Below are 13,066 nucleotides of genomic sequence, written 5' to 3'. Positions count from 1 at the left end.
CCTCAGATCTCAGCCTCCTGAGTAGCTAGGATTGTGGACATGAGCCGCTGGCACCTGGCTTACCACTAAGAATGTTTTCCTAACTATACCTGTGGTAGGTTAGCCTACCGTGATGGGATCAGTATGATTCCTTCTCAGATGGATGCCAGAGCCTAAAAATGAGGCTGAAAGAGGCAGAATTGCCACAAAGGCGAATTTCAAATAACTTAGATATTTCTCCTCCCTCTCACTCCCCTAGCCTCCTCAGCGTGGCTCGCTCATGGACTGGCGGCTAGGATGACAGCCCAGAAAGGAAGGGTGTGCCGCTGGGAAGCAGCCATTTCCCGGGGGGCGGGGGTGGGGGGTCGGGGGGGGGGGGAGAAACTCTGCCTCGAGCAGCAAACACCACCTTGGCCAGGTTATCGAGGTCAATGTCCACACTCACAGAGCTTGCTCACAGCACCCGCCCCTGACAGGACCTGACAAACATGGCGCTTCCGTGATCTTCTTCCTCCAAACCCACTACCCCAGTGCGATCAGGAGAAAAATACCAGAGCAATCCCACCCCCCTCAGAACTGTCCAGGCTGCCCAAACCAGGGAAGGTCTGAGCTAACCCAAGGCCAAGAGGGTGTCACTAGGAGAAGAAGGTGGCGGGGGGGGGGGGGGGGAATGAGAACCTGGTGCTCTCTGTAATGGTTCTCGAAATCTAAAACTGCTAAAACACCATTATTTAAAACATCAGAGGCGATGACACGAGGCATTTTGATGGAGAATACAGGATATTCTTTTTTCTAATCAGAACAAGTCATGTTGCGTTTTGGCTTTCTTGAGATGGACCCCACAGGGGAAAGGCATAGAGAGAGTGAGCACACGGAAGTGTCTCGTGTGTAAACAGAAGTCACTAACTTCACATTCTAATTCAGCACTTCAGAACACCTCACCGAGTCAAAGGGAAATGCACACCTGTGTACCTTAGGAGACATGGCTGCCGCGCCCTTCGAAAAGCAAATCGAACATTTCCACGAGAGCTCCCAAATCTTGAACCACCAAGGTTCACCTTCATCGGATGAGTTAGGAAAAGGCATTATTATTATTATTATTATTGCTCTGCAGAACAAAATAACTTATCTTGCAACTGCGTGTCATTTCGTGAGTTATTTGTGTGCGCAGCACGGCGTGAGGATTAAGGCAATTCGTGGGTTAACAAGGTCACCGGTTTCCAGCTAGTTTTGCTATCTTGGTCAGTTCATGCTCAACCAAATAAGTACAGTAGCTATCCGTTATGTGCAAGGGTGAAAGATGCATACTGAGTTTAAATACAGGGGTGGCATAAGCACCAAATACTGGGGCACCATCTGTAGGACTGACACACAGACAAACTAGTACCTGATTTAATAGCACGGGAGACGTGTCCGCCTGACATGTAAATAACATGGGTCACAGACACCCACGAAATCAAAGAAGTGAGGGACATGGAAGTCCCCCAGGGGGAGGGGGAGATTAAATAAGTAGTAAGAGCTGTCATTCCTCCGAACGACTGGAGGGCCCCACGGGCTGGCACAGCGGGGACGCGGGTGGGTGGGTGGGTGGGTTAGAGCTGGCTTCCACGCGAGTCTGTGTCCGCAGCGTGCAGGCCTTGCTGGAGGTCCGGCGAGGTCAGGCGACACAGGGACACCACCTCCTGCAGCAGGCCCCCGTCCTCCGCGGGCTGCGCCTCGGCCCTTCCGTCCTTCTCCCAGGGAACGCAGGTGGACGGGCGGCGCCCCCCGGGGCCGGGGCCGGGGCCGGGGCGCGGCCGCTCCTCCTCCGGAGCCGGGCTGGGCGCCCCGTCCTGGGCCAAGGCCCCTCTGTCCGGGGCCGGGGGTGGGAGGCTCGGCTGGGAATCCGCGCGCGGGGCCCCGGGCGCCCTCCGGCCGCTCTCCTCCTCTCTCAGCGCCGACAGGCACTCGGCCAGCCCCGCCGAGGAGCCCCGCTTGCGGGGCGCGGGCGGCAGCAGCCGGCCCTGCAGGGCGGCGTCGTCCTGGCCCCGGCTCCAGCCCGCGGGGTCGCCCGCCGCCCCGCCGCACAGCAGCGCCAGGTTGTTCTCGCTCGGGGCGTTGGATTTGTTCTGCAAGCAGAAGCCACGCGGGCTTGAATCATTTCATCTCCCACGCGGGGCCCCGCACACCTCTCCCCGGGCACAGGGACCTCCCCGCCTTGGCGGTTAACACACACATGCGCACACACATGCACACACACGCACACACATATACACACATGCACACACACGCACACATACACACACTCACGCACACACTCGCATGCACACACATACACTCACATGCACACATATACACACTCACATGCACACACATGCACATACTCACACGCACACACATACACACGCATACACATGCACACACATATACACACATGCACACGCACACACATATACACACGCACACACTCACATGCACACATATACACACGCACATACTCACACACATATGCACACGCACACCCACCCACACGCACACACACTCACACGCACACATGCACACACTCACACTCACACACTCACACATATACACACGCACACACTCACACACATATACACACGCACACACGCACACACATATACACACTCACACGCACACACACGCACACACACACTCGCACATGCACACACTCACACACATGCACACACATGCACACATGCACACTCACACATGCACACACACACACTCACAGTCTCACAGAGCAGCAAGGAGCCAGCCACCCTCTGCTTTGCATTTCCACCTCACCTCTCCAAGCAGGGAACTCATGGAAAGTTCCAGACTTTCTTACCACCACCACAATGGCTTTCCACTGCCCACCGTTCCCTCATGCATGGCGTATATTGTTAGCCCTGGGCCACACCGAGGTTTGAACTCAGGGCCTGGTGCTCGCTGGCCAGGGCTCCAGCCAGACCCCAGCCCTTTAGCCTGGGTTTCCCCTTTAGATGGGAGCTGTGCTTGGTCCCCACGTGAGCGACCCAGCTCCCCCTCCCATCAGGCCGGGATTACAGAGCTGCCCTGCTAGCCTTGGCTCGCTTTTGAGGAAGGGTCTACGCGGTTCTTGCTCGGGCAGGCCTTCGCCCGTGATCCACCCCGGGCCACCTCCCGCAGAGCCGGGATTGCAGGCGTGTGCCACGAGGCCCGGCCTCTCCCCACTGGAGAACATCCATTCGTTCAAAACACCAGTGCATTTCGGAAGCAAGAAAAGCAAAACCGTTGGGAAAGCGAGTTCATCACACCGTTCCCCACCCTTGGAAACTCAGCCAAGGGTAGGGAAATGCAGGAACGTTTTCTATTTTAATGATTCCCCCCCCCCCCCCAGCCCCCGGCACCACTAGGAAGCAGGGGCGCCCCCCGGGGGAGGGCACTGACCGCGGGCTTGTAGTCGATGTCCTCCATGGAGCGGAAGAAGTCCAGGCTGCGGGCGGCGGCCAGCTTGCCCTGGTCGGAGCTGTGCGTGCTCAGCGTGTCCAGGATCTCGCCCAGCAGGTCCAGCTCCCCCGCGCGCGGGCTCCGCGCCCCGCCCTCCGCAGACTCGTCGCTCTCGTAGAAGTACGCGGGGGGCTCCTCGCCGTCCTCCGACGACAACCTGGGGGGGAGGGGGGGGAGTGAGGGCGTGGGGCAGGCGGCTGGGCGCCCCGCGGCCGTCCACGCGTGGGGCAGGCGATAGTGTGCCCCACAGATGTCCACGCGTGGGGCAGGGGCAGCGCGCCCCGCAGCTGTCCACGCGTGGATCAAGCAGCTGCATGCCCCGCGGCCGTCCACGCGTGGGGCAGGCGGCTGGGCGCCCCGCGGCCGTCCACGCGTGGGGCAGGGGCAGCGCGCCCCGCAGATGTCCACGCGTGGGGCAGGCGGCTGAGTGACCCGCGGCCGTCCACGCGTGGGGCAGGCAACTGTGTAACCAGCAGCCGTCCACGCGTGGAGCAGGTGACAGCGTGCCCCACAGATGTCCACGCGTGGGGCGGGCAACTGTGTAACCAGCAGCCGTCCACGCGCGGAGCAGGCAACTGCGCGCCCCGCGGCCGTCCACGCCGCTTCCGGCCGCGCAGAGTCCACCGTCAACTCCGTCAGCCCTCTTCAAAGCAGCGTGCGTGACCGCGCGTGGGCGCCATCGCCGCACCGTCGGGGGCCCCGACTCACGCAGCCCCGACGTCCACGCATGGAGGAGGCCGGAGGGACGGGCGTGGAGAAGGAACCCCACCCCACGCCTGCCTGGACGGCGGCCGCGCAGCAGGGGGGCGGGGGGGGGGTCCGCGGCCCCCTCCGCGCGCAGCCCACGCGGCGCGCCCCACGCGCAGCCACCGTCCCGCCCGCCACGCGCTCCCCTGTCCCGAGCCTCCCTCCCGCCCCGGTGCGGGGCGCTGCCCGCTCTCCCGCCCGCCCCCCCGCCCGCTGGGCCCGCACCTACTTGCTGGCTCGCTCCATGATGTCGTCGTCGTCCAGGCTCGTCGGGGGCCGCTGCAGGCGCGCCTGGAGAAAGACACGAATTCGGGGCCTCAGTCACTGCCCCCCCCCCACCCCCACGAACCCGCTCCCAGGCGCAGTCAATGCCACTGGGTCTGGGGGTCACCCTCCAAACAGCAACAAACCCCTGACAACTTGCCCCCCCCAGTCCCGCCCCCCCCCCAGGACAGCACCGGGGTGGCCCCGGCCCCAGCCCCAGCGCCGGGCTGGCTGGCACTCGGGGCTCTGTCCGCCACTCAGGCCCACACTTGCAGCTCCAGCTGGGGCGGATTCACCCAGCAGGCCTTCTGCATTCGTAACAAGGACCGTTTAACACTACCAAAAATGTAATGATTATAGCTGTCAAATGAATGAGCATCCTTTCATACCTGTTACTCACATGTATCCCCTTTCACCACACAAACATTATTCTTTTTGTCCAGAATCCCAGCAAGGTTAACGCTGTGTTTGGATGCCACGGGTCCCCAGCCCCTTCCAGGCCCCCCCCCCCCCACCCCTCCCTTCCCGCTCAGCGCCTCTCAGCGCCTGATTCTCTGCTTTGCCTGTAAGCTGGCAGCTACATCTGGAGGCTCGACTTCACTGTCTCGGCTTGGTCTCTTCTTAAACAGGCTGTAGGTAATGAGATGTTTGTCGTTACAGCCTGGTCAGCCCACACCTAGCTCTCCAAGCGTGTGCAAGATGAATGGCTTCTGATGTGGTTGGCTGGTCTACCCGCTATAAAGATCCCTGCCAAGTTTTTACCGGCTGTTCCTAGTATCTTAGGATGAGCCCTGGCTAAACGATTAATACCTCAGGACTTGCGGAGTCGTGCTTTTCTGGAGCATCCCTTCTATACTTCTCTGACTTTCTATAACATCAACCTTCGCCCTGTAGCTGGGTGCTGGTGGCGCACACCTGTCTAATCCCAGCTACTCAGGGGGCCGAGATCTGAGGATCACAGGGGGAAGCCAGCCAAGCAGAAAAGCCCCCATGAGACTCTTATCTCCAACAAACTACTTGAAAAAGCCAGAAGTGGCGCTGTAGTTCAAGTGGTTGAGCTCTAGCCTTGAACACAAACAGGCTCAGGGATGGACAGCACCCAGGCCCACACTGGCAAAATAATAATAATAATAATAATAATAAACACTTCACCTTGTTATCTGGCTAACCAACTTACAAGGTGCTCAGGAAAGGCAAGGTAAACCATTGGTCCTTCTGCTTAAGAATTCTCAGAGGAAGGACCTAACTCTAACCAACCAATGGTGGGGTAACCATCTTAGATACACACAAATTTTGATTAGAGCCCGCCACAGTTTTATTATTCTTGTCCACAATATCCTATATTGAATCATGGCATGATGTTGGCTTACAAAGACTCATGTCTTTACCTTGAGATATTCAGGGTTAATTGATAGGCTGTTGGGTTTCGATGCTAAAATAACCCTGGAATGATGGAGGAAACAAAGAGTCAGCCCAGGGCTGACACCACTGATGCCGAGTGAAAGATGGCCTGCTCATATGTGCACATGCGTGCTTCCATCCCCCCCCCCACGCCCATCCGGGGAGCCTATGGGCGTCTGGCTGTGAGTACACATGGCGGACATGTTTCAGAATACGCTCCTCTTTGGCCGGCAGCAGCCCTCGCCAGTGGACCCCTGCGCTCCAGCACGCTCCGTCGGGCAGGCACGCACCAACAACGGTGCCCTAGGGGAATGGCTGCCTGTGCTTTTGGGTTCCGAGCTCCTCGTCCAGAAGTTACCTTCATTTATTGCGCTGCGGGGATGAGAAAGCCATCCTCTCCCTTCAGCGGTAAACTAAAGGCTCACACAGTGAAAACTCAGCAGGGGGTGGGGGGGAGCGGGAATCCAGCACCACCCCCCTTCTGGGAGAGACACATTCTACCCCCACCCTGCAAAGCATCCAAAAGCAAAGCCGGTCACTTGTGTCTTCATCACCACTGCAGCCGTGTGCTTGTTGGCGGCACGATGCATTTCACTTTGTGGACAATTCTAAAGCATGCCACACTGACGGACGAGCGGGAGCATTTCCAGGATGCACCACGTGCAGGAAAATATTCGGTGCATTCAATCCTTCAGGCAGGACGAAGAACTGTCTGCTGGGTGCCGGGTGCTGGGGCACCAGGCAGAGCAAGAACCAGCCTTCGTGATGCGAGTTAAACAGAAAAACCCCACAAGTAGGCATGAAAAGTTGTGACCACAATTAAGGTGTGCTGTGGTATGACTGCAACACATCTGAGTTGAGCCCTGCACGTGCAGGGAGAAGAGGCGACACTGTTCAAAGCCCCAGGGATGGGAGACACAGCGGGGAGTGGAAAGGATGCTGTGTTCCCGCCCATTCCATCCTGCAGTTCCCACGCCGGCCGCTAGATGGAAGCACACACTAAGCGGGCTCCAGGGGATACATTCCAATTCTCAGGCTGCCATGGAAGGTGCGGATAGGAGATCCCACAGGAAGCATGGGAGAGGAGAACCGTCTTGGTGGGAAGCGAGCCCAGGAGAGATCTCGCCTTTCAGATCTCAGCCACTTCATCAGGTGCTCATGGAGCACGTGCAACAGCTGCTCCCGCGGCCTCCCTGGAAGGAAGGCAGAGGCCATCTCTGTTCTCCTTCAGTGCCTAACGTCTCTCTACCCCGTGAGCTCTGGCTAAGCACTGCTGCGTGTCCACGGTACTCTCTCATGCACTGAAGAACCTGAAGAACATGCCCACGATGGGCTTTCATGTGCTAAGCACCTGCCAGATGCTCGTAATGGTCTTCCATGTACTTAGCCCTACAGTGTATGCACAGTGTTCTTCTACGTACTGAGCGCCCAGTGCCTGCACACGGTGGTCTCCTTGCTGTGAGGCATATGGGAAAAAAATAGAAAACATATTCCTTCTCAGACACTTAAAAAATATCCAGCCGCAAACCTTATCGCTGGCCATCTCAGGAGCCACAGGGAGACTGTGCGATTAGCAACCTTTTTGCACACTTTTTTTTAAATACAAAACACTTCATAATAATATTTTCAGCACTTTTGACCAGAGGTTTTTAAATAGGGCTGGGACCTGGCTGCCACAGTCCTCAATCAGACCCGTTGGTTCTGAACACCTATAACACCTGTAAAATGCGATTTTTGTTGCACGAAAACATACAATGCAAGGTACACATGTGGTGTACGTGAAACTCCTCGAAGTGAACACATCTGACAAGGGTTGCTAGCTACATGGGGAACGACTGACTCAGAGAAAAGGAAAGGCTATCTACACGGAATGCGAGATCGTGGAGGAGATCATCCTGGAAAGTCCGAGCCCACAGCTCCACACCGAATGCAATGCAGTAGACTTGTGGAGACACAAAAAAAGGAAAACCAGAAGCCTGCTTGGGAAGTGACAACGCCGCCGCAGAATTTACACGCGGAGTGACAGAACGCCGTGCCGGAGACCTCACGAAATCAGCCTGGCGTTGCTGCAATTACAGAGATAAATGCTGCCTTTCTTTTCCTTACAATGGTTTCTGCCAGGCCTGTCAGCCTCCCGGAATGGTGAAGGTCATTCCCTGTAGTTACCAAGGAGACTACCTTGTAGTTCCCATTTCAATCACTAGATGGCAGACGAAGACCAATCAGCATAAATGGAATGGCTATTGGCAGTTGAAGGCCATCTCTTTTCAAACCTCATAAAATTACGCTTAGGATATGTAGAGATTTTTTGTTTTAGAAGCACAGTCTTTATACTGCCCGCATTTGGGGACATGAGGCAACCAATGTCCAGAAGTACTATTTTCCTCGCCCAATATCTATAGGAAACCCTGAGCTAATAATGTACCATGTGGCCCGCCCAGAACAAAGAGCAGCAGAGAACTGCGATGGTGACACCTTGAACAAGGGCAGCGGTTTATAGCTCCACAGGGGCTTCTGAAACCCGTGCATTTAAACTTTGCAGGTAGTGAGTCAAGCCGGGGAAGAAGCGATTGATCCACGTGCTTCTCTGTGCTGTATGTTGCATGCGCCACGCTTCAATTCCGACTTTGCCACAATGTAGGGCGAATACTTCCTGTATTTTAAGAATTAGGTAAACAAAGGCTTAAGAAGTCTAGTGACTTGGGTGGGATTAGGGAATCGGGACATGATAAAGCCAGGAGCCAGCATCGGGGATGGCTTCTTCCAGAAACCAAGCTGGGTGAGGAAGTCCTGAAGAACGCAGGAGTAATTGTGCCTGAGAACTACTGTCGAGTTCAACCCCATTGCAAAGCAGGCACTGTGCACTTAGGGTGTACGTGAAACACGGGTGAGGAAAGGAAGGATAAGCACCTTGAGCCCGGGGTCTTTGGAAGTGGGTGGGAGAGGTAATCGCAAGGGGTAGAGGGGTCCCAGTTTGCTGAGGTCTGCCAAGTTCAGCTGAGGACGCCAGTCATTACCCCGCTAGGGGAAGATGAGTGGACAGAACTGGGCAAACTCCACACCTGAGCAGGTGAGAGAGACGGGCGTGGCCCTCGCCCGGTCCAGGCCTGACGCTCCCACCCCCGGGTTCCTTCCTTACTTCATCGTCTACTGCTCACTTGCTTTCCCCCATGCATGCTTACTGGAAAGCCACTGTCTCGAGTTCGCCCATCTTCCTAAGTCCTGTCAATTCTGCTTCCATTGACATGGTGGAACACGGCAAGAGAACGCCACTCCCATTCCAGTCAGGAGAAAAGGCCACATGATGGAGAAAAACAAATTTTCAAGGATTCTACTTAATCCTATCGGAGAGCCGAGCTGCAAGCTAGGTGGGTAAACCGGATTTCCTAGGCCACGGGGTCTCCGAGGAGAGACGGGAGATGGATCCGTGTTCCCTTCGCAAAGCTGCCACGCAGGCAGGTGGAAGAAATCTGCTAGCATTTTAAGAAAATCTTAAAAGCCACGGGTGGGCTAATGTGTGCATTTGAAAGCCCGGGCAGGCTCACAGCAAGAGGAGGAGCTTGTGCTCAAGAGGCTCTTCTCCCGCTCAATCGGGAGGGAGGAAGGAGCAGGGAAGACTCGGGGTGGGTTCAGGGTCTATGGGAGGCGTCAGGCTGCCATGCAAGGTGGGGGGAGGGAGGGGGGGTCAGAAAGCCTGGCTCACTTTTCTAGAAAAATCCATCCACTAGGCAGCTTTGAACTGCTGGCTAACTCGCCCCCGAGGCCCAGCAAACGGGAGCAAACTAGGCAGGCAAAAATCTGTGTGCCCTGGGCAAGCAAAGCAACCGTGCTAGGACAGGATCCTCCATCGGTACGGAGCCCACGGCTGCTGCTGGGAAGAGACCGGGGGTCGTCCCGATGGCCGCCTCCACCCTCCACATCCACCCACGACACTGACATGGTGGATGGGGCTACAGACGTCCACGCTGGAGGCCCAGGGGCCTGGCAGCTCGGGGAGGAGGAGGAGGCTGGGAGGCCCACAGAAGCCTCCGCCCCTAGCGGTGCTCCACCTGTGTCCTCCACCCAAGCAGAAGACAGCAGCCGCCACCCGCAGGTCAGGTCAGAGTGTCAATCCCCAAATCCAAACCCAGGCCGGTGCCTGACGAGTCCTCCACCTCCTCCGGGCCTCGCTCATCTTGTAAGGAGTCGAGTGGAAATCATTGTTTAGAATGTTAGCGACGCAGCCTGGCTTTGAGCTTATCAGCACATGCAGAAGGAAGCAGGTGCAACACAGGTGGGTGGAAACGCTCCAAATTCAACCCCAAAGGGAAAGGAGGGAAGAATAACAAAGTGTGTTAGCAAGAAACCCAGGAAAGAGCGTCTTCAGAGCTGAGCGCCGGGGGCCGACCGCCTAGACGGCGTAGCTCACCGTCTTCCAGCACCCGGCGGGCTGCAGGCACGGCTGGAATCATGGGTGGTTGTATCTGATAGGACGGAAATGATATTACTGAATATCGATGAAACTTCCACAGTGTGGGAAGAACCATTTCTGTCCTCACATGAATATGAATGTCTACCATACGTCTCTACCTTAGGATCGCTACCACAAGTCCGTGTCTTCCAGCTCTAGACGATAAAGAGGTTGGGAGAGGTCAGCAAAGCTGTTCAAGTTCGCAGCCCCTCGAGAGCTGGAGCCGGAGGTCCAGGCCAGGCCGCCACCCGTGAGTGGGGTCCGGCAGCCACTTGTAAAGGGCGGAGCTTGAGAAGCTGGGGTGTGGGTGTGATCGTGTAGGACGCGGTGAAAGGCACAGGGCAGGTGCGCAAGCTCAGCTGCCCGGGCCTCGCGCGGGGCCCCCCTGCTCAGTCATGCCACTCATGACACCAGCGGACGCTCACACTCCTTACCATCACATCAGGTGGAGCTCTGTCCTAGTATTTTACTAACGAGATCCTCACGGTCGATTTTTCAAAAAATGACTGAAACTCAGAGCTGACCTCCTCTATAGGACGCCTCTGGCGGAACGTACATCAGGAACTTCAGTTTGGGAAAATATGCTATCAAACATCATCCCAGAAACACAGTCTCTTAGAATTCCTGTCTGTGGATGAAACTTCATCCCATGGCCCCCGGCCCCGGGGCCTCGGGGTCGGTCCATCCTGGTCGGTGGGCAGAGAGCGGGCCCTGGACGCACACCTCTCATTATTCACTTGGCAAAATGGTGGCAAGCTTCGGAATCCTACTTTTCACTCTTTTGTGCAGGCGCTGGTGCTTGAACTCAGAACCTTGCACTCTTGCCTGGCTTTTTCATTCAAGGCTAGCCCTCTGCCACCTGAGCCACAGCCCCACTTCTGGCTTTTTGGAGTAGTTCATTGGAGGTATGAGTCTCACAGACTTTCCTGCCCGGGGTTGGCTCTTTGAACTGTGATCCTCAGATCTCAGCCTCCCGAGTAGCCAGGATTGGAGGCGTGAGCCACCAGTGCCAGGCCAAGCTAACTGTAAACAATTAAAACACATCGTTCTATTACTTTTTCTGATCTTTTAATCTTTGAAAATGCCAGTTTTACCAGGGATCTTCAATGACTTTTCAGGACGGAAAGATAAGTAATGGAAATGCCAGAAGTTTTCTAAGACTGTTAAGTGGTATTCCTGAAGCAAAGAAGTAAACAAATAAATCAGTAACATGGTGATGAATGGCAATCTAGATGTAGTTTCACTTTTCTGGCAGTGTTTCAATATCTCAACATTTAAAAATTTTTCTTATTAGATGACAAGGTCATTGTATTTTCTGTACAGTGGCTTCCTACATTTAACTAAGGTGAAGCTGACTTTTCTAACAACAATACATAAAAATCACCATTAATTTATAAGATCACATGACTTCCAATCACATTTACAAGCTGTATTTTCAAAATGTATATGACTAAGGGGCTGGGGATATAGCCTAGTGGCAAGAGTGCCTGCCTTGGATACACGAGGCCCTAGGTTCGATTCCCCAGCACCACATATAAAGAAAACGGCCAGAAGCGGCGCTGTGGCTCAAGTGGCGGAGTGCTAGCCTTGAGCGGGAAGAAGCCAGGGACAGTGCTCAGGCCCTGAGTCCAAGGCCCAGGACTGGCCAGAAAAAAAAAGAATGATTTAAACAAAATGTATATGACTAAGGATTAAAAGTATCTCATTAGGAAAATAAATGTAGCTAGATTTTATTTCTCACATCAACCACATCATGATAGCTACTGTACTAGGTGTAAAAGCAGACACGTAAGTAACTGGTCTTCAAATGTCAGAGTACAAAAGGCTCAGGGAAAGCACCCAAACCCCGAGTTCTAGCCCAATGACTGACAAAAAAGTGTGTGTGTGTGTGTGTGTGTGTGTGTGTGTGAATGTAGTAAAAAATATCCTGCTGCTGAAATTATGTTTTGGTTTCAGAATCAAATATTAGTTTTTAAAAGCATTTATTATAAATGTAAAAAAAAAAACACAGAAAGGCACAAAGAGGGCACATTTTCCTGAGATGGGTGGCATTATATTCCAGTGCTAGAAGAGCCATAAAGAACTTTCCGGAAAGGCTGTGACACAGTAGCCTTACTTTGTAATTGGCTTGAGGGCAGAGGCTACTGTAGGATAGTTATGCATTATTCTAGTGTTTTATGTTACATATTAGGAAAATAACAATGTGTAGTGGGCCCAAATCCAATTCAAATTATAATAAGAAGCTATTATGTTCTTCTACTTATATATCCACTGACATGCCTGGCAATTTCTCTCTCAGGGGACACAGACAACAGCAGGGTTTGTAACACTTATAAAAAAGACTGGCTTTTTCTTTCATCAGCATGAACATTGATCTCTGACAAACTAAAAGCAGGTCTATACACAAAACCGGAGAGAGGAAAGTCATCACTTCTTTATCCCAAGATGCTTAAGAGAAAATAAGAATTTTTGACCCTCCCAAAAAGCGAGGGCAGGTAGTTTTGAAATGGAGACCTGTTGTTGGTTTAAATAGTACCGAAAGCCCTTAAAAAGTTAAATAGAACAAAAAAACGGGGAGGAAAAACGTTAGCTAGACGATTCCATATAAAGTTAGAACTGAAGTACTTACTAGATTTACTAAATGGGAAATTTTAGTACTCTGCTTTTCTTCCCAGACTTTGTAACAACTAATATGGCCATTTATAGAAACAAATTTTGAAGAGTAAAATTATACCATTAAAGTGTATATGTTGACTT

The 13,066-nt window shown here is 54.0% G+C and overlaps 1 protein-coding gene across 5 annotated transcripts in view; it reads right to left on the bottom strand.

The window, feature by feature from the left end:
* Window positions 1-617: 617 nt before the first annotated feature.
* Window positions 618-13,066, bottom strand: part of Dennd1b (DENN domain containing 1B) — a 168,983-nt gene continuing 156,534 nt past the window's right edge. For all 5 annotated transcript variants that reach the window (XM_048357390.1, XM_048357395.1, XM_048357391.1 and 2 more), the window contains 3 exons: window positions 4,424-4,485; window positions 3,388-3,604; window positions 618-2,087 (listed from right to left, as the gene is read on the bottom strand). In XM_048357390.1, the coding sequence (XP_048213347.1) occupies window positions 1,572-2,087; window positions 3,388-3,604; window positions 4,424-4,485 (795 nt within the window). In that variant the 3' untranslated portion in view covers window positions 618-1,571. The remainder of the gene's footprint in view (window positions 2,088-3,387; window positions 3,605-4,423; window positions 4,486-13,066) is intronic.

This window comes from Perognathus longimembris, chromosome 11 (genome assembly GCF_023159225.1).
Source record: "Perognathus longimembris pacificus isolate PPM17 chromosome 11, ASM2315922v1, whole genome shotgun sequence".
NCBI lineage: Eukaryota > Metazoa > Chordata > Mammalia > Rodentia > Heteromyidae > Perognathus > Perognathus longimembris.
This window is presented reverse-complemented; position numbering and strand designations above follow the sequence as displayed.